Source organism: Xenia sp. Carnegie-2017, unplaced genomic scaffold (assembly GCF_021976095.1).
Source record: "Xenia sp. Carnegie-2017 unplaced genomic scaffold, XeniaSp_v1 HiC_scaffold_21, whole genome shotgun sequence".
Classification (NCBI taxonomy): domain Eukaryota; kingdom Metazoa; phylum Cnidaria; class Anthozoa; order Malacalcyonacea; family Xeniidae; genus Xenia; species Xenia sp. Carnegie-2017.
This window is the reverse complement of record NW_025813484.1, coordinates 8,525,416-8,547,976: the sequence shown is the minus strand read 5'-3', so window position 1 is coordinate 8,547,976 and position 22,561 is coordinate 8,525,416. Positions and strand designations below refer to the sequence as shown.

General features: G+C 35.4%; 4 protein-coding genes and 1 long non-coding RNA gene across 9 annotated transcripts in view; 3 read left to right on the top strand and 2 right to left on the bottom strand.

Annotated features, from left to right (window-relative positions):
* The window catches only part of LOC124443619, a 5,545-nt gene extending 1,526 nt beyond the window's left edge, over nt 1–4,019 (top strand). The window contains 2 exon segments of the mRNA XM_046994101.1: nt 292–3,119; nt 3,122–4,019. Of these exon segments, the coding sequence (XP_046850057.1) occupies nt 459–3,119; nt 3,122–3,727 (3,267 nt within the window). The 5' untranslated portion in view covers nt 292–458 and the 3' untranslated portion in view covers nt 3,728–4,019.
* LOC124443635 lies at nt 3,942–5,729 on the bottom strand. Its single transcript, XR_006947697.1, has 3 exons — nt 5,631–5,729; nt 4,590–4,646; nt 3,942–4,479 (listed from the first exon to the last, which is right to left on the bottom strand). It is a non-coding gene; the product is annotated as an uncharacterized LOC124443635 (long non-coding RNA).
* LOC124443627 (nuclear receptor-binding factor 2-like) lies at nt 4,420–5,637 on the top strand. Its single transcript, XM_046994108.1, has 4 exons — nt 4,420–4,509; nt 4,625–4,709; nt 4,845–4,885; nt 4,967–5,637. Exons 1-4 carry the CDS (start codon nt 4,489–4,491, stop codon nt 5,459–5,461), a joined length of 642 nt encoding a protein of 213 aa, XP_046850064.1. The 5' UTR covers nt 4,420–4,488; the 3' UTR covers nt 5,462–5,637.
* On the top strand, nt 5,728–11,009 carry LOC124443633 (FHF complex subunit HOOK interacting protein 2A-like). Its single transcript, XM_046994114.1, is given in 22 exon segments — nt 5,728–5,877; nt 6,220–6,298; nt 6,383–6,483; nt 6,579–6,647; nt 6,726–6,830; nt 6,910–7,032; nt 7,105–7,215; nt 7,311–7,421; nt 7,499–7,581; nt 8,291–8,399; nt 8,487–8,563; nt 8,645–8,724; nt 8,808–8,920; nt 9,207–9,436; nt 9,517–9,607; nt 9,841–9,898; nt 9,970–10,049; nt 10,122–10,203; nt 10,206–10,261; nt 10,326–10,432; nt 10,540–10,594; nt 10,679–11,009. Coding segments are annotated over 22 exon segments (2,019 nt in total). The 5' UTR covers nt 5,728–5,832; the 3' UTR covers nt 10,733–11,009.
* Nucleotides 9,808–22,561, bottom strand: LOC124443618 (poly [ADP-ribose] polymerase tankyrase-1-like). Of its 5 annotated transcripts, none has more exons than XM_046994097.1 (34): nt 22,365–22,561; nt 22,037–22,105; nt 21,798–21,953; nt 21,273–21,368; nt 21,062–21,098; nt 20,897–20,972; nt 20,647–20,741; nt 20,506–20,572; nt 19,923–19,993; nt 19,715–19,830; nt 19,150–19,271; nt 18,424–18,594; nt 18,160–18,343; nt 17,519–17,750; nt 17,090–17,156; nt 16,401–16,499; nt 16,032–16,125; nt 15,913–15,959; nt 15,547–15,625; nt 15,058–15,167; nt 14,770–14,892; nt 14,603–14,668; nt 14,327–14,531; nt 14,113–14,198; nt 13,827–13,959; nt 13,336–13,433; nt 13,135–13,209; nt 12,828–12,884; nt 12,669–12,717; nt 12,501–12,578; nt 12,208–12,316; nt 11,601–11,757; nt 11,265–11,360; nt 9,808–10,252 (listed from the first exon to the last, which is right to left on the bottom strand). In XM_046994097.1, the coding sequence occupies exons 1-33, from the start codon at nt 22,549–22,551 to the stop codon at nt 11,280–11,282; spliced, it is 3,492 nt and encodes a 1,163-aa protein (XP_046850053.1). In that variant the 5' UTR covers nt 22,552–22,561; the 3' UTR covers nt 9,808–10,252; nt 11,265–11,279. The 5 variants fall into 5 exon arrangements, with proteins under 5 accessions (XP_046850053.1, XP_046850052.1, XP_046850051.1 ...); XM_046994096.1 differs by lacking the exon at nt 9,808–10,252 and adding an exon at nt 10,893–11,198; XM_046994095.1 differs by lacking the exon at nt 9,808–10,252 and having other exon boundaries at nt 10,893–11,360.

The window sequence follows — 22,561 nt, the reverse complement described above, 5'->3', positions numbered from 1 at the left end:
TATAAATGATGGCAATTGTAACAAAGAAAGGTGATGCTATTTTAGGCAACGTGGTGGATGCATTCAAGGCAATTAAACATTATCGAAAGAAAACGACTATATTGTACAATAGGAATTACTCACGCTTCATCGTGTCTATTGTAGGAATTTTACTGATGGACACTTCAGTCACGTGATTACCATCAATAAATATAATACTAAATTAATGACCCGAGTAATGGGAGACCAGGGTGGTAGGATGTCATATAGTTGTACGATCAAACTCAGATTCTATGAACGTTCAATTTGCAGAGATAATTTTCAAAAGTCGCTGACGAATTGGAAACTGGAGTGAAAGGTTTCAAAGAAGTGCAATGAACCACGAGATGTGATTGGTCGAGAGAAGACACCAGCTGATCTGAACATCAGGTCAAAGTTTTCATAAAAAAAACCGTGACGACGCGAAAATCATACCGGATATGTACACTCTTTACTTTGTTGTGATTTCTCTCTGTTTTGCTTCGAGTTTACAAAAAAATTGGCACCCGGAAGATTGTCCCGCGCAATGCAGTTGTGCCATGGAATGGATGTACAAGAAGGTTTATTGTGATTTAGTTAGCAGACGACGGCTTACAGTAATGCCGAGAAAGTTTCCTGCTGATGCCGAATCCATTTCGTTACAAGGCAACAGAATCGCAACTATTCCCGCGGAGGCTTTTGCGAATTTAACCAATCTACGTCATTTGAATTTGGGATCAAATGACTTGCAAACGTTGCAAAGTAACGTTTTTAACAACTTGACGGCGCTGGAGTCTCTAAACTTATCGAATAACAGATTGAAAACGTTGCCTTCGGGGCTGCTACGGGGATTGAATTCATTAAAACATCTATATCTGGATGGAAATGTGTTGGAAAACTTGCCTAAAGATTTTTTCAAAGGTCTCGTCGCACTACAAAGGTTGCTTTTGGACAGAAATAAATTCTACACGTTTCTTTCTGGCGAACAGCAGACTCCAACGAATCTATCGCCATTAACGATAAGCAATCATTCGTCTTTAGTGGAGCTATTGCTACACTACAACGGGATAGAGCAAGTGGCACATGACTCATTTAACAAAATGTCGCAATTAAAGAGGTTAACATTGAATAATAACAATATCTCCAAGTTGCCAAGGGGAATATTTCGCGATATGAAATCCTTGCGTATGTTGTCGTTGTACAAGAATCCTTTTCAATGCACGTGTTCGCTTAAGTGGTTGAAACACTGGATCAAGCACAATAGAAAATCTGTTACGGTCTTTTACCCACAGTTAATACAATGCAAGGAGCCCGCGCGTTTGCGTGGAAGGGAATTATTGAATGTGAAAGATGATGAATTTGGTTGTGATAAGGAATGGAATTTATGGTCTAAATGGAGTAATTGTTCAAAAAAGTGTGATGGTGGAATACAAACAAGGACACGGCAGTGTAAGACAAGGACATGTGAGGGTAGAAATTTGGATGCAAGGTGGTGTAACAGACATCGATGTTCGTTATATACACAATGGTCATCTTGGTCTACCTGTAATGCAGAGTGTGGGGTAGGTTTGAAAATACGTAAAAGACAATGTTTATCTGCTCACAAGGGTATTTCCTGTGTGGGACATCTCAATGAAACACAAGTGTGTAAAATAAAAGAATGTTCTCAGTGGTCAGAATGGGGATCATGGTCAACTTGTAGTAAGACTTGCTCTCAAGGTGTGAAAATAAGGAAGCGCACTTGTGAAAGTGAAATACTCAATGGTTCAATACAATCCTATTGTCCTGGAAACAACACTTCCTGGGCCATATGTAAAACGAAACCTTGCCCTGTAGATGGCCAATGGTCTCCATGGCAACAATGGAGTAGTTGCAGTAAGTCTTGTGGTTTTGGCTACAAGACCAGACACAGAAGCTGTTCAAATCCACATCCAAAGTTTGGTGGATCGTTATGTGAAGGCCAGCCACTTGAGATAAAATGGTGTATGCCCAGGTTATGCAACAATACATCTGAGTTTACACCATGGTCAGAGTGGAGTCAATGCTCTGCACAATGTGGAATTGGATTTAAGTACCGAAATAGGTCCTGCAGACAAAAGGATTCCGACAAAGGACCAGAGATATGTTTGGGAAGCAAAAAAGAGTACAAAGAATGCATGGGAACTAACTGTACCACAACATGGGGAGTGTGGTCAACATGGAGTAAATGCCTTGGAAATTGTCTTAATGGACAAGCATTTCGCATGCGTTATTGTGTAGACACTGGTGGTAAAACTGGTGTGGCTTGTGAAAAAAATAAAACTTTTGATATTGAAACGAAAAGTTGTAAACCATCCAGCTGCGATGTAGAAGCAGTATGGACATCATGGACTAAATGGTCAGCATGTTCACGTAGTTGTGCCAGAGGCACCAAACGTCGTCAACGTTATTGCATCACAGCAAATATTCTTGGCAAGCCTTGCCGTGGTAACCATGAAAGTAAGATGCCTTGCAATTTGCAGCCTTGTCCAATCAATGGAGGTTGGAGCGCTTGGAGTGAATGGGGAAAATGTAATAAAACATGCGGTGGAGGAATCAAGGAAAGATTTCGTTCATGTTCAGAGCCAAAACCTGCATTTGGTGGACAAATATGTGAAGGTGCCATTAGGGAAATAACAATATGCAATACACACCAATGCAAAAGTCTTATTTTGAATGATGGTAAACCAAAACAATCATTTACTTTGCTTATACCTAAAAAATGTCCCACACTTCCTTCTCCAAAGAATGGTAGAATAAGGATAAAAGAACAAAAGGATTCTGAAAGTTTCGTAGAGTATAAATGTGACAAGTACTTTCGTAATCAAGAATTAAGTTTAATTCGTTATTGTAAAGAAGATGGAAGCTGGACAGGTTTCCCGGCCAAGTGTGTGCCAGAATGTGGGATTAGAAAAGAAAGTGCTGAAAACAAGCAACAAAGACAGAATTTGACAGAGAAAAGTATCAGAACAATGAGAGAGTTTTGGCCTTGGCAAGTAGCCATTAAAGTTCCAATCTCCACTAGTGTATACTGTGGAGGCACACTTATTAAAGACCAATGGGTGCTTACTGCAGCTCATTGTGTTTACATAGACAATCCAAAAGAAAGTTTGAAGAAATCACAGTGATTCTAGGTACCAATAATTATTCGGATGACAAGTCCAAATATCGTCAGGTTGTACCTGTTAAGCTGACATGTACACATGAGGACTTCAAGTGGGGTGAATTGAGCTCTGACATAGCCATTTTAAAGTTGCAAAGAAAAGTAAATATCACAAAGTACGTCCGTCCGGCTTGTCTTCCCAGAGAAAATTCAAGACAAAAATTAGTAGCCGGTAAAGAAGGCTACATGGTTGGTTGGGGTGGACAGGATCCAAACTTGCTACGGCAATTAAGACTACCAGTTGTGCACCATCGTGAGTGCAAAGAGTCGTACAAAGTCAACGGTTATATCATAACTAGGAAAATGTTATGTGCAGGATATAAAGACCGTGAAAATAAAAACTATGGTTTACGAAAGAAAGATAGTGGAAGTGGGTTTTTCTTCCTTAAAAGGAAGAAAGGAAGGAAAAGTCGTTGGATATTACGTGGAATTGCAAGTTGGCGTCATCCAAATCCCACACAGAAACACCTCCCTGAAAAATATAGTGTGTTTACAGATGTTAAAAAACATATATGGTGGATACAAGACAAGATCGAAGACCTTTCATGACTGCTATTCGCGTTACAAATATATTAATTTTAACTTATCTTTATTTTAACGTGTTTCGAAGCGATTGGTTGTACAATTGCCCCAAAGTTAATAAACGAAGTTTGATATTTATTATTTTATCATTACCCTCTTGCGACTCCAGTTTATGCTATAGTTCAGTTGACCAAACATTTAAACGTATAATATTGATATGTAAATAACTTAAAAAGATATATTGAGAGCCAACCAGTTTTATTTAACACTCCCAAACACAAACAAGTCTACGGTTCAAAATAAAAATAAACACCCCGTACGGTTAGCAAACTTCAAATAATTAATAGCGGCATACCTGTTAGTGTTTTAAGTTACTGACAAAAACCCAGAAATATAACATTAAATTCGTCTTTATCATCGTATATTTGGTTAGTGTAGGGCAACATACAGGAACAATGCCTTTCAAACAACAAGTCCTTTCACTAACAAACTTCCATGATGATTTGCCAAGAAAGAAAAACAAACTATAGAGATAAGCGAACATATTTCGAGGAATAAACCAAATCGTAAAACATCTTTGGAAATCTTTATGGCGTCTTCTTTTTTCGCGCCACCAAGAAGCACAGTGACTGGTCTCTATATCAACACGAATCGTGGAGTGGGAAATCATAAAATGATGTGCGCAGTCTCGGAAACTGGGGAGGACAATCTTGATGATTTTTATTTTTACATTTCTTGATGTAGAAATCCAAATGTAGAAATTTCTTTGATCTTTTTCCCTGATAAATATGAATTCGCCGTTAAATAGTGTAAGTAAAACAAAATAGTCTTTTCTTAAAAAAATCGATGGATTTTAAGACATTATGTTAAGAAATGAAATATTTCCTACCCCAAACAGTAATCAACTCTTCTCGTGACAATTAGGCACATCAACAAGAACGGAAAGCTGAAAAGTTTATCAATTATGAAAGATATGAGGAAGCCATATCTTGCTACGAAAATGCCTCAGGTTGATATCTTACATTTCTTTTGATGTCCTAAAATATTACTACAATTATCTATGGACTTAGTTGTTATCATCAAGCTTTTTGCCAGTCAGTCAGCCCACTCATCTCATCTGATGATAATTTTCCTATTTGTTAAGTTTATATCATTGAAGCCATGAAGTCAACGACTTGTTTTCAGGTACAAACATTCAATGCACAATAAAATATTCTCATTTTCAATTACAAGCCTCCATTTGACTTAAATTTGGAAAAATTTTAGGCCTTACTCTCCATGCAACTGCAAATTGAAGATCATTCAAGAAAAAAGAAATTGCTTCAGATTAAAATTCGAAACATAGCTCTTACAGTTACTGAGAATTTAAATGATTCTCTTAGCGACAAGCCTGTGGATAAGAGTAGACTACCTGATTTGAATACTGAAAATGAAAGATTGGATACAGATTCAAATTCGGAGCCATCTCTTCATTCTAGTCAGGATATTTTTTATGAAAAAAAGACAATACATGATCAGTCAAATGTTGATGACCTACAAATGCAAGTGCTAACATTAACACAAGCTCTCGAAGATTCAAATCGAGAGAACAATCATTTAAGGAGGATAGTGATTTGCTTCAAAGAAGTACTGCAAGAGAGATTTGGACTTTCTCAAGAAGAAGTTGAGCAAATACTGATAGATAATAAATCTGAACTATCACCAAATATTCCAGAAAATGCTGAACACACAAATAAGAATATTGAAGAATCTAATGAATGATGAATATTTCTTAGTATGCCAAGTTGTTTTGAGTCTGTGACATATATTTTTACCAATATAAAAACATACTGAATTGGACAACTTTATTATTATATATAGAATACTTTTAGAAGCACTTTCTTTAGAATTTATATCTTGAACTCTGCTAATAAAACATAAATATACTTACCATTTAATGATTTTCTAACTTTTCAACTGACTGGCCTGGTGGTTGTCCTGTTTACCATCACAAATAACCATAAGACCCCCTCTACTCGATCGATACGGAGGGACCTGGGACGAGTAAGAATGGCGACGAAAAGAGAAATTAATACTTTGTTATTAGGAATACTCTTTATTTTGATAATCAAATGATTTGATACAGGGACAAAATGTTTCATAAATTACAGACAGTTATAAAGAATGCTGTAGATGCGGTAAGACTGCGTTAAAATTTTCTGTTTTAGTTTAACTTCATACGATAGTCATATCCATCTTGCCCATTCATCTTTCTCTTATGAAGATGTGCGACTATCAAAATCGCCGTATTAGTCGTTTGCACTCTTGTCTTTTGTGTTGCAGTTATTTTTTCATGATACATGCATTTTGAAACAAAGAACAACATTGCCTGTCATCCTTAGATTATTTTTAATTAACTGATTATACTTGATTTCTGGTACAGCAGTGGACACAATGATTTATTATGAACTACTATTTTCTAAAAGCAAATTTGTTTGCTTATACTTTTCCACATCTGACAATGATTAACTATTTTGAAGTTGGCCCCAGAGCTTCCATCTCATGAAAACTTTGTTGCCGATTGGAAAAGTGTCACAAATTATTTCATCGACACTACAGGTATTGCTTTAAACAGCAGTTGATGAAATGTTAACAGTTCAGGTTGTAGATTACATCAAACTTTCAGCTTATCCTACTTTTTAGATGATAAAATGCCAGTAGAATCAACAAACATCCCATATAGTTTGGAGCATATGCTGGAAACATTAAGATCTGAAGATGAAGAAAACGGTGGAAGTACTGCAGTATGTTCTTTGTGGCCACATAAATAGATTCTAGGTTTTCTTTGTATCCAGGTTAACCTGTATGCATTCATCCAATATCTTTAAAATATATTTAGGGCCCATGTTTGGAGTATTTACTTCAACATAAAATATTGGAAACACTTCATACTTTGGGAAAAGCTGATGTAAGCCACGCATATCTTTGATTATGGCAGTGTTCATTACTTATATTAAATTATTTGGTTGTCTGGTTTCTTTTTCAGTGTCCTCCGGGAATGAAACAGCAAGTCTTGCAATTTTTTACCAATCTTTTAGGAAAAATAAAAACGCCACTTTTACCACATGTGAATGTACACAAACCAGTTCATGTAAGTCAAACTAATCACAGTGAAATCCAACAAAGTCGTGATTAAATAAGATCATATATTTGATGATGGTGTTTTTCAGAGGTTAATTCATGTTTGTGGTTCAATACAAGCAGCTCCATCTGAGAATGAGGAGGTCCAATTTCTATGTACAGTCGCAGCAAAGTTAAGAATGTATCCCAACCTAGTGAATTTCTTTTTAGAGGTGATAGAATATGTTTTTTTGGATCTATTTCACATTGCTTTGTTTTGTACTACTTCATTTTGTAAAATGTAGATGCGTCATAATTCAATTTCCAAGTCCAATGTTTCACCCGACAAGTCAGGACAGCGTGAAAAACCACAATACAGCCTTGTCAAGTCACTTCTTGAGCTAAGCAAGAGTGAGGTTAGAGATGCTTAAATTTTTCATGCTTACCAATTATTTTCATGTAAAACATGACTGTTATGATGCGAGATTTGATGTTGTGTTGTATGCCATAGGACAGGAGGATTGCAGTAAAAGCATGCGAGGGTTTGATGTTATGTTCGTCAATACCTGATATCAACGCTGCAAGTGTGATTGTTCTCTATACGCCTTTCTGTGAGGTTATGGTAAGCATTGTCAACTTCTTGACCTAAAAACAATGTTGCCTGAAGAACAACTTCATAAAACCATTTACATTCTTTAGGTTGATAGATTGACTGCATTATTCCAAAGTTTGCCGGAAGAAATGGAACCATCAGACTTGGCATGTGTTGTTGCTAAATGGGGGTCAGTGCAATTTGTCTAACAAACTGTTGTTTTTAACGACAGCATCAAATTCTGTCATATCATACACACTTATGTAAGTAATGTGGCATGTTAACTATATAATCACGTGATGTTGCATATTGACTCCACAATCACGTAATGTGGCATGTTAACTTTATAATCACGTGATGTTGCATATTGACTCCACAATCACGTAATGTGGCATGTTAACACGTGATGTTGCATACTCCACAATCACGTAATGTGGCATGTTAACTTTATAATCACGTGATGTTGCATATTGACTCCACAATCACGTAATGTGGCATGTTAACTTTATAATCACGTGATGTTGCATATTGACTCCACAATCACGTAATGTGGCATGTTAACTTTATAATCACGTGATTTGCATATTGACTCCACAATCACGTAATGTGGCATGTTAACTATATAATCACGTGATGTTGCATATTGACTCCACAATCACGTAATGTGGCATGTTAACTTTATAATCACGGACTCACAATCACGTAATGCGGCATGTTAACTATATAATCACGTGATGTTGCATATTGACTCCACAATCACGTAATGTGGCATGTTAACTATATAATCACGTGATGTTGCATCTTGACTCCACAGTCACGTGACATATCGCGATCCAGTTGACTCACCGATACTCCCTAGGAGTATTTGTGAGTCACATGTATTTTTCTTTGTGGTACAGTTTAGACAGGAATGAAGGTGGTAATCGTAAATTTTCTGGAAAACGTCACCTTTTGTCGTTTCTATCGTGGCTAGATTACATCGATCAGCTGATTCGTGAATCACACGAGGTTAGGGGTTATCAAATGATCTTGGATAAAAATTTGAGTATTTTTCAAATGTTCTGAGTTTTTCTCGGATAACATTGGTTTGTTCAGGTAGTTGGCAAGGCGTTATCTTCAGCGTTACGGGAGCGATGTCTTGAAGTTACCTTTAGACCAAGTCTACTGGAAGTGTTAGTCACCGTTTTTGTTTATTAAAATGTTAGATCTGTGGAAATCAAACTTAATGAAAACTTATAACTTGATATTTATAGATCTGAATCTCGCGTTATTACGGTCACGTCACTGTTAACAAAATGTCTGCGCATGATCAATGGCCCTAAAACTATTGAGGGTAAAGTCTATTGTTAGTTACTAGTTGTTTGAGGTTTCATGATAACATAGCTCAAAATCCTTATAGTTTTTCATCCATTTTAGAATTTGTTTCATTCTTCATGGAGGGTTCAAGCGAGAGATTAAAGGAAAATGGCGAAGAGAAACCATCGTTATTGCACATACTTATAAAGAGATGTAATCACTTATCAGAAAGTGTATGTAATTATCATGTTATCGAATTAATCATCAGATTTAATTTTGCCCTTGGATCGAAATATTTTCTGTTTTTGATTGACTTGTACCAAGGATGAAGAACAGTCTCTAAGTACTTCTCTCGTAGAATATATAAATTCAAAGTCTGCCAGAGTGCATTCTTCAAACAAACTCGTCAAATCCAATACCTCTATTTAAATAAGTGATTATACTTACTGACCGTTAATCTCCTTGTTTATCCCATTCCTGTTTTCAAAAATGCTTTTCTCTGTTGTACTTGATGTTTAGGTTACCGTTGAAACTCTACGACTGTTGGAATGTTTGTTAGAGAAACCGGTCGTCGATGTTCTAGACAGCCTCGTTCTTGAACATCTCGCGAAACGCAGCTATTTCAAATACGACGTAATATCAAATGGGAACGCAGACGCTGACGTCACTGCTAACGATGTTACGTCACGTGACAAGGATAAGTGTTACGTCGAATTGGATCGCGTCGAACTGGAAAAGATTGTGAACAGGTGAGGATTGATGAGATTGAAAGTTGTGTTATATCGAGTTGATTTTTGTGAAATGATTTTTGTTGTATGTTCATTTAAAGTTTTTTGTTCCTGTTACCCACAAATATGAAGACTTCAGCAGAGTTAGGAGATAACGGCTATGACACTTACCTACGGGATGCACAAAAACAGGTATCCACATACATCCATACACGCACATCCACATCCTTTGCCCACACACGTTTGCCAATCCTTTATCCATACTCACATACATATCTTCATCCTATAAACATGTTTCTATCCTATGTCCATACACAGGTAACCATCATTCATCCATACACTCGTATATATCCTGTATCCATACAAATTTATCCATCCTCTATCCATAGATATTTGTAGATAGCAAATCAAGTTTTATTTCGTAGTGCGCTGAACGTAGAAATCAATGTAAAAATTTCAACTGGCCCAAGACAGTAGAGCAAGGTACAGCCACGATACAGCATCAGATATTTCATTATTACATGTAAATTACATTTTTAATATATTTATTATAGTAAAAAGATCAGAGGATCAATTTTACGAAGGAAATTTCCTCAACATTCTATTTAAAAAGTTGAGGAATTTTCTTGATCAGGTATTGATTTACTCATCAAGTTGAAATGGATTCTATGATGAAAATTTCAACATTCCTATCTTATTATTTTAGTCGTATGATATGAATCTACAAGTCACGTCAGTTCTAGCTCTGTTATCGCAATTTCCTCACCCGCATCTCCATGAATATCTTCTCAATCCTACTTATCCCTCGCAAACAATGCAAATGCATTAAGCTCTGTTCTAAAAGAGGTATTAGTAATATTGTTTGAATTTTCACATTCCTCAATGTAAATATGTATTTTCTTTCCCGAAGCTTGTAGAGGATCTCAAAGACAGGGCTAAAAAATTACCAAACTTCAAACAGAGATTAATTCACACACGAAAAAGATTAATGAAACTGCAGTCGATTGAAAATGAAAGGCAAGCTAAACTTGTAAATTTTTTCAGCCGCTTTGAAAACAATTTACCACTACATACATGCATAAAATAATAAATCAACGAACTATCTAAAATTGAAATTTTTTCAGTGAACCACAACTAAAACTTTTTCAAGCAGTTGTAGTCCTCGAGGAATTCTGCAAGGTGAATTCTGAAAAGCATTTGAAATTTACATTCGCAAATAATCGCCAAATTTCATTGTTGCTTTTGTGCTTTCTTCCTATGTAGGAATTGGCAGCCATAGTTTTTGTTAAAGCTACAAACAAGTTGAAACAAAGATGACACAACAAACATTGAAATGAAATAAATGAAGCAAGTTATAGGTAGAAAGGGAGTATATTTTGTTAAAAAAGTTTAAGTCAGAGAAACGAAATCTCTGTAAAGAGCAAAGAGTTATAAAATATATGTTTGTGGATATAAGAATGAATGAAAATAAATAATGTAAATTCTTCAACTATAATATATGATGAATAATACCTCATACAAACACATATTCTTTATATACATAAATGAAAATGCAAATTCACTAAATACATTACAAGCTCAATGATACATCAAACATTTTGCTGTAGTAATTTTTCCCAGTAGGCAAGTGATATAGTTTATTCGCGCTGTAACGCGTATTTTGTGGTTATTATGGGCTTTTCATCAATACTATTTACAATTGTCAAAGCTTGGTCTACGAAGCTTTGTCACTTAAGCAATTGTCAATAAAACTTTGCTGAGTATTATTCTTACTGGCCAAATCCTACATTATGAAGAATATAGATAGCAAAACGCTCAGACAACAGGTTGTATTGACTATTCTTCATACCTTCGGTTCAAACGATCATGATGACGACAGCCAAGAATCACTGTCTCTGTTTTCTGGCTTTACTATTTTATATTCAATGATGTATTCGGGATAAGCCTGAAACGAAATAATATTCAAATTTCAAAAAATATTTTCAAAGTTTCTTCATTCGAAGTTTCATAGGAAGAATACGAAGTGTATAGTTTCGTGTTGCTGGTGTTGAATTTACACAAGAAAATAATGAAATGGTTCATTGGTTTACTTTGCTTTCTCTCAATGGAAATGCCTTGTTAAGTTATGTTGTTAGAGATACAGTACTTCGCTTTCTACCATAAAATAATTAAAATTCATCCTCACCTGTTCCCCACGATACACAACATATTCTGCAAAAGACAGACCCCCTGCGCTAGGTCTTCCAATGACCGAGTGGTGGCCTGGTGGTGAATGTGCAACTTTAATTGCAGAAAACTGATAAAATGGTTTCCCAAGTGCTGTCCGACATAACAGCATTTGTCTGAAAAGCGAAATTTATGTCGAATACAAGGATGTTAAACAGTTCTTTAATGTAACCTTTATACTCTCTAGTTTTAATGTATCCTAATCTATCTTCATACTCCTTAGTTTTAATGTATCCTAGTCTACTCTCACACTCCCTAGTTTTAATGTATCCTAGTCTACCCTCACAATCCCTAGTTTTAATGTATCCTGGTCTACCATCACACTCCCTAGTTTTAATGTATCCTGGTCTACCATCACACTCCCTAGTTTTAATGTATCCTAGTCTACCCTCACAATCCCTAGTTTTAATGTAACCTAGTCTACCTTCACACTCCCTAATCTTAATGTATCCTAGTCTACCCTCACACTCCCTAATCTTAATGTATCCTAGTCTACCCTCACACTCCCTACTACTCTTGATGCACTAAATAAAAACAAGGTGTTTACGTTGTTAAAACTCATTTACCTGGTGCACTCGTAACAGGAACGATCTTTATGAGCGGGACAACCGCTACCACCATTGATACCATAAACATATTGATTACTCTTAGAAGAATTTTCGGCAAAATATATTCCTATGGCAGAACTACTTGTTCAATACACATGAAATGTTTGTCTGATTTCAAGAAAAAATTGGACAACAGATAATGTGATTTGATAGAAATATAACTTGAAGGGTGGGAAACCACGACTTATCTATATTTTCGAGGGCAGCGATGACTAAATTTTGGTAAAAGATAAGAATATTTATCAACTTACCAGCACCAAACATTCCACCAATGTAAGCGTGACGTTCATCAAATCCCTTTTGAACGATTGAATTGACAAATGGTGAACCTGAAATGAAATAAAACATCTTATTATTACTAAGTTTTATAAAACCGCACCAAATGAAAATAACTAATAATTTCCCAAGGAAAAACGAACCGTGAAATAACATTCTCTCGTTTGCGTGGTTATGATTTGACTCCGCTACCTTGATAACGATAAATAAAAACAAAGTGTGAATATGAAAATATCTAATTGATAAAATGGGATACAGACAGGATAGACAATAATCGAAATACTTATCAAAGACTTACACACCTCTTGCCTTCGGTAACAGTATCTCTCCCACATCTTTCTATTGATTACTCTTTCAATCTACACAGATATGTAAAAGGTAAAGATAAATGAAGATCTACACAGATATGTAAAAGGTAAAGATAAATGAAGATCTACACAGATATGTAAAAGCGAATACACTTATGTAAAAATGAATATTCCCAGAAACAATGGGTGTGAAAATTAGGACGTATTCCAAAAGTTTCTACATACAGACAGACAACATAAGTGATACTGACTGAAATTATTTCTATAAAAAAGATAATCAAATTAATGGAATACATCAAACCTTTATGATATTGTAAGAGGAGAAAATACCGCCAGCTTGACCATGATCACGATGTTCTCGTATGGTACTTTGCATCTAAACGAAAAGAAAAATTTAATAAAACTTCTATAACCCTAAATCAACTTTTAAGATTGACGGATGTCCTAAAAAGTTCTCATTTAACCACAGTGAGTTTGATCAAAAGACTTCAGCAGTAAATACCTCTTCAGATACAGAAATAAAGTCTTTATCAGTTCGAGATAACTTTTGAAGTATAGTGCCATGATTTGTAGATGATACTGCGGTAAATGGTCCATTACCTGAGAAAAAGTTAGCAAAGAAAGTAAGTACATGAAGTATAACGTAAACAGATGATATCGTTTGTGAAGTAGTTGCTTGAAGTAGTTACCTAAGAAAAAGTTAGCAAAGAAAGTAAGTACATGAAGTATAACGTAAACAGATGATATCGTTTGTGAAGTAGTTGCTTGAAGTAGTTACCTGAGAAAAAGTTAGCAAAGAAAGTAAGTACATGAAGTATAACGTAAACAGATGATATCGTTTGTGAAGTAGTTGCTTAGCTACGCCATACTCACTTAACCACGTGACAATAAATTCAACAACAAAACACGTTAAATATCACAAAGTTTGCAAAAGAATAAAAATAAAATAAAGTTAAAAATGTTGCCTCCCCATACGTAGAAGAGAAATTTTACTTTCATCACCTAGTCCCATGTTCACAGTTCTCTCCTTGACAGCTTTCAGGATTTTATGACGATGTCCATACGCGTTTATTCCAATCTCCTTTAGTTCCTCATGACCCATGTCCAACAGGACGTCCCAAGTGATCTACGTAGCAAGGATAAAAAATCAAGATTTAAGAGTTAATATTTAATTCCTAGTGACGTGTGTTCAACAGGACGCGTCTCATATAATCTAGCAAAGATTTAAACAGAAATGAAAAGGCACTAACAATAAGTTTTATACTTCTCATAAATTTACCTGTTCTTGTTCAAATATTTCGTTAAGATGTGCCAATTGCAAGCTGTTGAGGAACTGACTAATATCAACATCAAGACCGGGATGAACTTCAAAAATCAAAAATAAAACATCAAATTGTCTTTTTTGAACCAAGAGAAATATAAAAATATTATTTAGCAAAGGTCTGAACAGCAAGAGAAACCCAATATATCCCTACAAATCCCATTTAATATACCTGAAGGTAGTTCCATTGCCGGTCGCTCGGTTGATGCTCCGTCACCCGAGCCAGGTATATTACTGGCCAGCAGTCGCGAGTTGGCCGTCGATAAAGGTGAAGCAGTATTTTCCTGCTTGCTACCAGGTGTTGCTGACTTCGAAGCAACTGCGTTTGTTGTACAATGAAGCATTGCGTCACTTAGCAGAGCTTTCACATCCTCAGCCTTAGGTAAAGAAGACTTGTAAAATGTGGCACAGTCTTTGTGGCTACGTATAAATTCATCATATAGCTTACCGTGGACAGATCTAAAGGCGTCTCTCCTTCTAAATTTCTCACGGAAGGATCGGCACCGTGCGCCAACTATAAAATAAACGAAAAAAAGACATTTTGGATAGCTAAATTGTTTAAGTGAACTTTCACGAACAGTAAATCTTTCAATGTTGAACTGATCAAAATCGTACCAACAAAGCACAGAGTTGCGTTCTTCCTTTCTGAGCTGCTTCGTGTAAAGGCGTGAAATGCCAGCGGTCGGTTGCATTTACGTCTGCTTTATGTTTAATTAACAAGGCAGCAATATCTAAATGCTAAGGATAAAGATACAGTTGTTAAACAATATATTTTCATTACGATTAGCATAATGCAATAAGAGTTTTCAAGACATTAGGATGAGATACATTCTCCTTGGGATTTTCAGTAAAGAACGGAGTAACAGGGCGTAATTTTGCTTTTGTTATATCAAACATACTCACTCCATAAGATGAGGCATTGTGTAGAGGAATTAAGCCTCCTTTATCCTGAGCATTTACATCTGCCCCAGTCTCCAATAAATACTCAGCTACTTCAAGATGATTATATCCAGCTATGGAGATGAAAAAAAAACATGCATCCAGTGAACAACTTTAGGATAACCTAATGAGCAAAGTGGAAACATGCATCCAGTGAACAACTTTAGGATAACTTAATGAGGAAAGTGGAAACATGCATCCAGTGAACAACTTTAGGATAACGTAATGAGCAAAATGGAAACAAGCATCCAGTGAACAACTTTAGGATAACTTAATGAGCAAAGTGGAAACATGCATCCAGTGAACAACTTTAGGATAACCTAATGAGCAAAGTGGAAACATGCATCCACTGAACAACTTTAGGATAACTTAATGAGGAAAGTGGAAACATGCATCCAGTGAACAACTTTAGGATAACTTAATGAGGAAAGTGGAAAACAGTTTTTTACACACCAGCTAAATGAAGTGGCGTCGAGTTTCTTCCTTGACTGTCACAGCAATTTATGTTCGATGGATTTGCTAACTTCATTACCTTAAAGGATTTTGTCTTGCATTTAGAAGATTAGAGTTATATTTTCATACGATGACTATAGGGGCAAAATGAACGGCTATTTCTTGGAATAATTGAAAAGATTTCAACAAAACAACAATCTTGAATTCATGCAACATTCAAGACAACATTCTTGAGTTCTTCCTAGTTTATACAGCGCATAATTTTAAAATCATTGAACTATGTAATCTCACACTAAAATGTGACTTTCATAGTAATTTAACATTTTTTCATATGACGTACATTTCACATAATGATAAACGAAATACCTTTGCCAAAACACCTTTCTTCGCAGCATCTAACAGTGCAGCATCACCTGAAAGACAACGAGCATTACAGCATGAGTATTTAATTATTTGTTTATATTCAAGTGTCGAAGGACCATCACCTCGAAGTAAATCAGAGACATCGCTTTCTTCGTCTTTAACTAAATCTAACGGTGTTTGACCATCACGGTTTCTTTTACTGGCATCTGCACCATGCTATATGAATATAGAAGGCAGACTAAATGTTACCAATTCTACATACTTCAATATTTGAAAATTGGTCTTATGTACGTGAGGTATCGATTTTATCAATGTAAAAAATCTAGTTTATCTAACAAACCTTATGCCAATCCAACTGATCTGACTTATCTTATGGATCTACTTAGCCAATCTTACCATTTTGTCAATATTACTAATCCTTAATGATCTACTTATCCAATCCTATCATTTTGTCAATATTGATAATCCTAATATATATATTTAATTCTTACTCGCAATAGAAGTTTACAGATTTCCAGTTTTCCCTTGGTCGCAGCTTCATGTAAAGGCGTGTATTTCCATAAGTCAGCAACATTTACATTGGCACCATACTAAATAAATACGGTTATACATATTAAGGCAAAGAAAGTTTACTGCTGCAGTTGCATAACAATCTTCAATAATAAACAATACACAATACACGCGCCTTTGATAAAGCTACAAGGAAAGCAAACAAGGGATTCAAAAAGTGTAAAGTTTCAAAAAACACCGCCTTTTGACCCGTACTTTGAATCAAACATACAGTTGTTTCATACATTTATTTTATTTCTCTACAAAAGTAGACATAAATTAAACATAAAGTAAATTTAAAAGCTAGTGTAAAAATAGACTTTAAAAAAGAGGTAAAAGTGGGTAGATTACAGTAACGCGTTCGTAACTCGTCAATAACTTGTTTGTATAGTAAATAAATATAATGGAAAATAATACAACAGTAGATAATTCATAACATACATAACTTAATTAATGAAAAAAAAAACCAAAACAAAAAGCAAAAGACGTAAAAAGACGTAGGATATAGTAACTTATTGGTAATTCGCCAATATCTTGCAAACAAAAAGGAGAAACGCAAAAAGAAAGAAAAATAGACAGGAATTGGATGTTAAGTTTCTACAGAATAAATCCCAAGAGCATTATTGTTTACCTTGACAAGTAAGTTAGCCACTTCGTAATGTCCATATGAACATGCATTATGCAAAGGTACTAAGCCACTACAGAGAAAAAAACTTTACACTGATATGCAACAATATACAGATATTCAACAAAATTACATTGATATGCAAGGTCTACAAGATCTTTGAGCCACTAAAGAAAAAGACAGCTAATAAAACAAATGCTTTACTGGCAACACTGCCTCCATAATATGTTTCCCACATAAGAGCAACAGTACCAGTGCTGTAGAACTAAATTTATCAGATGGGGTGGGGGCTCTCTTGAGTAAGCTGAAGTCATGAAATTATGAAAAATTACCCATCTCAAAGGTAGAAGGGGGCTCCTCCCCCAAGCGCCCCCCACTTCTACAGCATTGAACAGTACTTCAAAAAGAAAGTCACGCGTATGTAAACAAACCTACCCTTTATCTTTAGCGTGTACATCAGCACCATTTTCCAATAGAAACTGCACAACACTCACACGATTATAACCTGCAGCAAAATGCAACGGTGTCGAATGTCGACCATCGAGATCTCGACAATTTACAGTCTTCGTATAACAACATTGTTTAACGGTTTCTAGATCACCAATCTTGGCGGCCTCTAGTAATTTTCTAGTGTCGTCGTTTTCATTACATCCTTGGGACGAGTCAACTGAATTAAAAAGTTAAAATTATTTTTAAAATATATTTCATTTTAAACCTGAGAACATTCTAATCAAAACTGATTGATTGTTTTGATTGGTTGAGCTCAGATGTGTTTTGAACAGGCTAATGCAAACACAGCTCTAGACCAATCAGCGCACGCGTTTTATCGTGTTTATTTTATAAAAAACATGTTATATACTGCATGAATTAATTTAGTTACATCAAGTCTGATTTTGTGAAATTATTGAAACGAAAATCAAGCGAACAAAAAAAGGGGTTATATTTATGTGACGAAACAAGTTTAGCCTCGTCATCAGTTCAACTTTCTAAATCCTCAACAAAAGAAAGCAACATGACGATGAAACTCAGGTAAAAAACAACTTCATAAAATGTAAACCATTCTAACAATCACTTACTGTCTGTATTACTTTGCAGGAACTTCTGTAACATCTCAGGAGCAAGTTGTGCAGGAGTAACACCCTGCAACGATCTAGCATTGATATCAGCTCCTGCATACAGCAACATCCTACAACTTTGGATATGACCAGCATTTGCAGCACTATGAAGAGGAGTTTGACCAAGGTTATCCGTCGCATTCACCTAAATCAATTAAAGTCCCATGTTGTTCTATCATGTACTTCGTGATCTACTAAATGAATACACCAACGAAACCAGCGTACCGAAGCGTCGTTTTTAAGTAAAACTTCCAAAACATCAAGATGTGATTTTTCCGCTGCAATGTGTAAGGCCGTAACGCCATCTCTGTTAACTAAGTTGATATCACCTCCCTTCTTCATCAACATATCTATCATTACTTTACGTTTTGCTGACGGTGCTGCAACAGCGTAATGCTAAGGAAGGAAGGAAGTAGAGAAATACTTTAACAATGGATCATTTCATATCCTTAAATCAACTCATATTTTATCGAATTCAATTTTTATGAAGCAACAGTGATCGATTTAAGGACTAAACGCAGTGTTACAATTACGCCCGTATTCTAAAAGATCGCTCACACTCAAAATCATTGAGCGGTGCTTTAAAATCACCTCATAACTATTTGAAAACGGTACTTTCACTCCACTGATTACTTGACTTGAAGAGTTTTGGCGAAATTCTTGTCATCAACAGAGAAATGAGTTTGTCGTTGATTAATGGAAGCACAATTTCTCTGTCACACTCTTTTTGTGAAAGAGAGTGAGCTTTCGGAATACAGGCGTTACATATGAATAACATCAAAAATCGTCGCATACATGATGGTAGCAAATTTCAGATCTAACGAAACTTGTTTGTACTGGTTACAAAGTCTGGTTAAGCTACGCAACCAGCTAAGTGCCTGATCCGGAACACGACACGTTGTCCTGGCCTATCACTGCTATCGTGTAAAGTCAATCATTAGCAATACGTACCAACGATGAATCAAGTGAAAATGGATGTTGGAAATTAGCAATATCTGCTGCCAAGATTTTCTTCATTTTTAAAACATCGCAGTTAGCACAAGTCACCAGCAAAGTATGACCACGATACTCATCTAAAACAACAAGAAAACTTGTGTTTAAATGATTAGACGTGATCAAATAGCCCATGTTTTTTGAACTAAACACAAAAATGGAAGACGAATTTATCACTGCGTGTATCTCTCTATCCTATTTAGGAAGGTTTAAAAGATGAAACACTGAAAAATATCGAAAAGTACCTCATCAAAGATGTAAGCAAATGCTCAACCATTTCCTTAGTGGTATTTGTAGCAATCGTTGATCTAAATATATATAACTGGAAGGCTATCTCTAAATAATCATGCCTGTACTTGTATGAAGCCAAACTTTCCTCCAATTAACAGTCATACTGAAATGAACTTTCCTCGGACAGTACATGCAAGGACTAGGACTAATTAAAGTGCAAGATATAAATTTTTTCGGAAGTTAGCTTTCCAGTTATATTCAGTTGAATGAGCTTGAAAATCAGTATACATACATTGCAGTTTTTCCTGCAGATCATCAGAAGGGCAAACATCTATAGCACTTTTTGAATGGCAATTTAAGACACTTGGATCTGCACCGTGACTGAGAAGTAATGAACAAACATCAACCCTAAAATAAGAAAAATGAAAAAAATCACAATTGCAATTTTTTACTGGTACACAATGTTATTAATGCAAAACTGTAACTGATCATAAAGAAACCTAGATTTTGATGCTGCTTCATGTATCGGTGTGAACTGCCATAGATCCATAGCATTCACATTTGCTCCATGCTAGAAGAGGACAAAATATAAGGTAACATAATCATTTCTAACTAAGGATCCAAAGATAATGTAAAGTGTCAAAAATAAACGATGCCTTTTGACTCTCAATTTGTATCAACCATAAAATGTTTCATAGGGTACATATAATGGTATTTCTCCATTAACTCCCATTTAATTTTAAATTCATGAATATATCACAAGGTGAGCATCCAATCACTTCATGGCATTTGACAAATAAAAAATTTAGTCAGTCTGCTTGACAGATTGATTGAACATGTAGTCATGGAAACAACCAACTGGATAAACTTGCACTGTAATCAAAGTAACAGGCTCACTTGGTCACATTTTATTAGAGATATTATCTGAGCATGCACAGTCCATTTGACGAACTCTCTGAGAAGTCTATGGTCATGGTAATGACCAACATCTCTACATATAGCTTGCTTAGTCACAATTTAATTAAAAAATTATCAGCTTTTCACAAGTAAAAATGTCATTTATCATTGATAGAGAAAACAAACCTTTATGAGAAGTTCGGTAACTTCAAAATGACCATATGAACAGGCGTTATGTAAAGGCACCAGACCGCTAAAACCGAATAACTTTAATGAAAAAATGCCTGAAGTATAATTGACAAGAATTGTACAATCACAGTCACTTACCCTTTGTCTTTAGCATGAACATCAGCACCATGTTGAAGAAGTAGCTGGACAACTCTAACTCGATTATAACCAGCTGCAAGGTGCAGAGGTGTTGACTATAAATGAAAATAAAAGAGCCTTGAGTTTTATTCAAATATATTTTAAATCGGCTCTATAAAGATATTTACACTAGAATATTATAACAACTTTTCAACCATGCACAGAGTAATGTTTTCAAGAAATTCACACAAGGTTAACTAACACATCATACCTTGCGTCCATCACTTGCATGACAATTGACATTAAGAGGCGTGAGCAAGGACATTAGTTTGTCTTCATTACCATTTCTTAAAGTGCCAAAAATAATACATCAACCAGACATTATAATCTACAAAACAACCATACAATATAACAATTTACAAATTTTCTTGCTAACCTTGATGCCTCTAACAGTTCATCCTTCTTGTAATCACCTAGAAAATTTCCAATAAAGTAAACTTTGGTGGAAGTCACATTTGTATTTAGCTATGAGCAGTGCTTGCCCTATTTCATTTAGATACAAGCTGGAGGTGGATGATTTAATTTAATTAGTTTTTACCACAGGAACTATAAATTGCCTATTGGTATAACTGATGTCTGCAACTGACCATTCAAGACTGATTTACAAGATGATTCAGCAACATCCAAAGCAGTTTTCCCATCTGTGTTCCTGATGCAAGGATCAGCACCATGTTGGAGCAAAACTACAAAAAACAAATTTACAATCTGCACTGACTAAAACATGATACATTGTACCATCAATTACTAAAACACCATACATCATACCACCAATTACTAAAACACCATACATCATACCACCAATTACTAAAACACCATACATCATACCACCAATTACTAAAACACCATACATCATACCACCAATTACTAAAACGTCATATATCCAACCACAAATTACTAAAACACCATACATCATACCACCAATTACTAAAACATCATATATCCAACCACCAATAACTAAAACACCATACATCATACCACCAATTACTAAAACATCATATATCCAACCACCAATTACTAAAACACCATACATCATACCACCAATTACTAAAACATCATATATCCAACCATCAATAACAAAAACACCATAAATTGTACTACCTATGCTAACTTACCAATACAAACATCAACTTTTCCTTTGACTGCTGCTTCATGTAATGGTGTAAAATTCCAGTTATCTCTAGCATTCCCATCAGCTCCATGCTTTAGCAATAACCTTACAACTTCTGCATGGCCAAATGAGCATGCATTGTGCAGAGGAATTAGACCACCTGTGTACAAAATACTTCAATAAAAACAAAGACAAAAGATAACCAAGTCAAATGCAACTATAACTGAGTGTTTACGACTGTACCATCATCTGTCGCATGCACATCAGCCCCACTATGTAATAAAACTTCCACTATTTCTTTCCTTCCAAAGCCTGTAAACACCATAAAGAAACAGTTTTGAACGACAAGACTTGAAAAAGCGCATTGTCAAACCAGCTTGGATTCAATAAAGTTTTGACGGTAAATAGTTTAGTTTTGAGGACATAATTTGGGCAATACTCTATTAAAAAAGTTCTGAGTTAAAGTACTTTTGACATTAGTTTAAAAGCAAAAGTATAGAACATTACTAAAGTGACGATAAAAAAAAACAGAGTATCATAATACACTGACATACTTCAAACAATGACTCACCAGCGGCAAAATGAAGGGGCGATGATTTCCGTCCCGCTGTGTCACGTATGTTCAAGTCTAAACCATTCATAATATACCTCCGTACTCTTGAAACATCGCCATTCTTACACATCTCGAATATCTCCCGGATTTCATCGCTAACCTTTTCTCCAAAAGGTGAATCCAAAACACTTCTACTACAAGCCATTTTCGGTCGC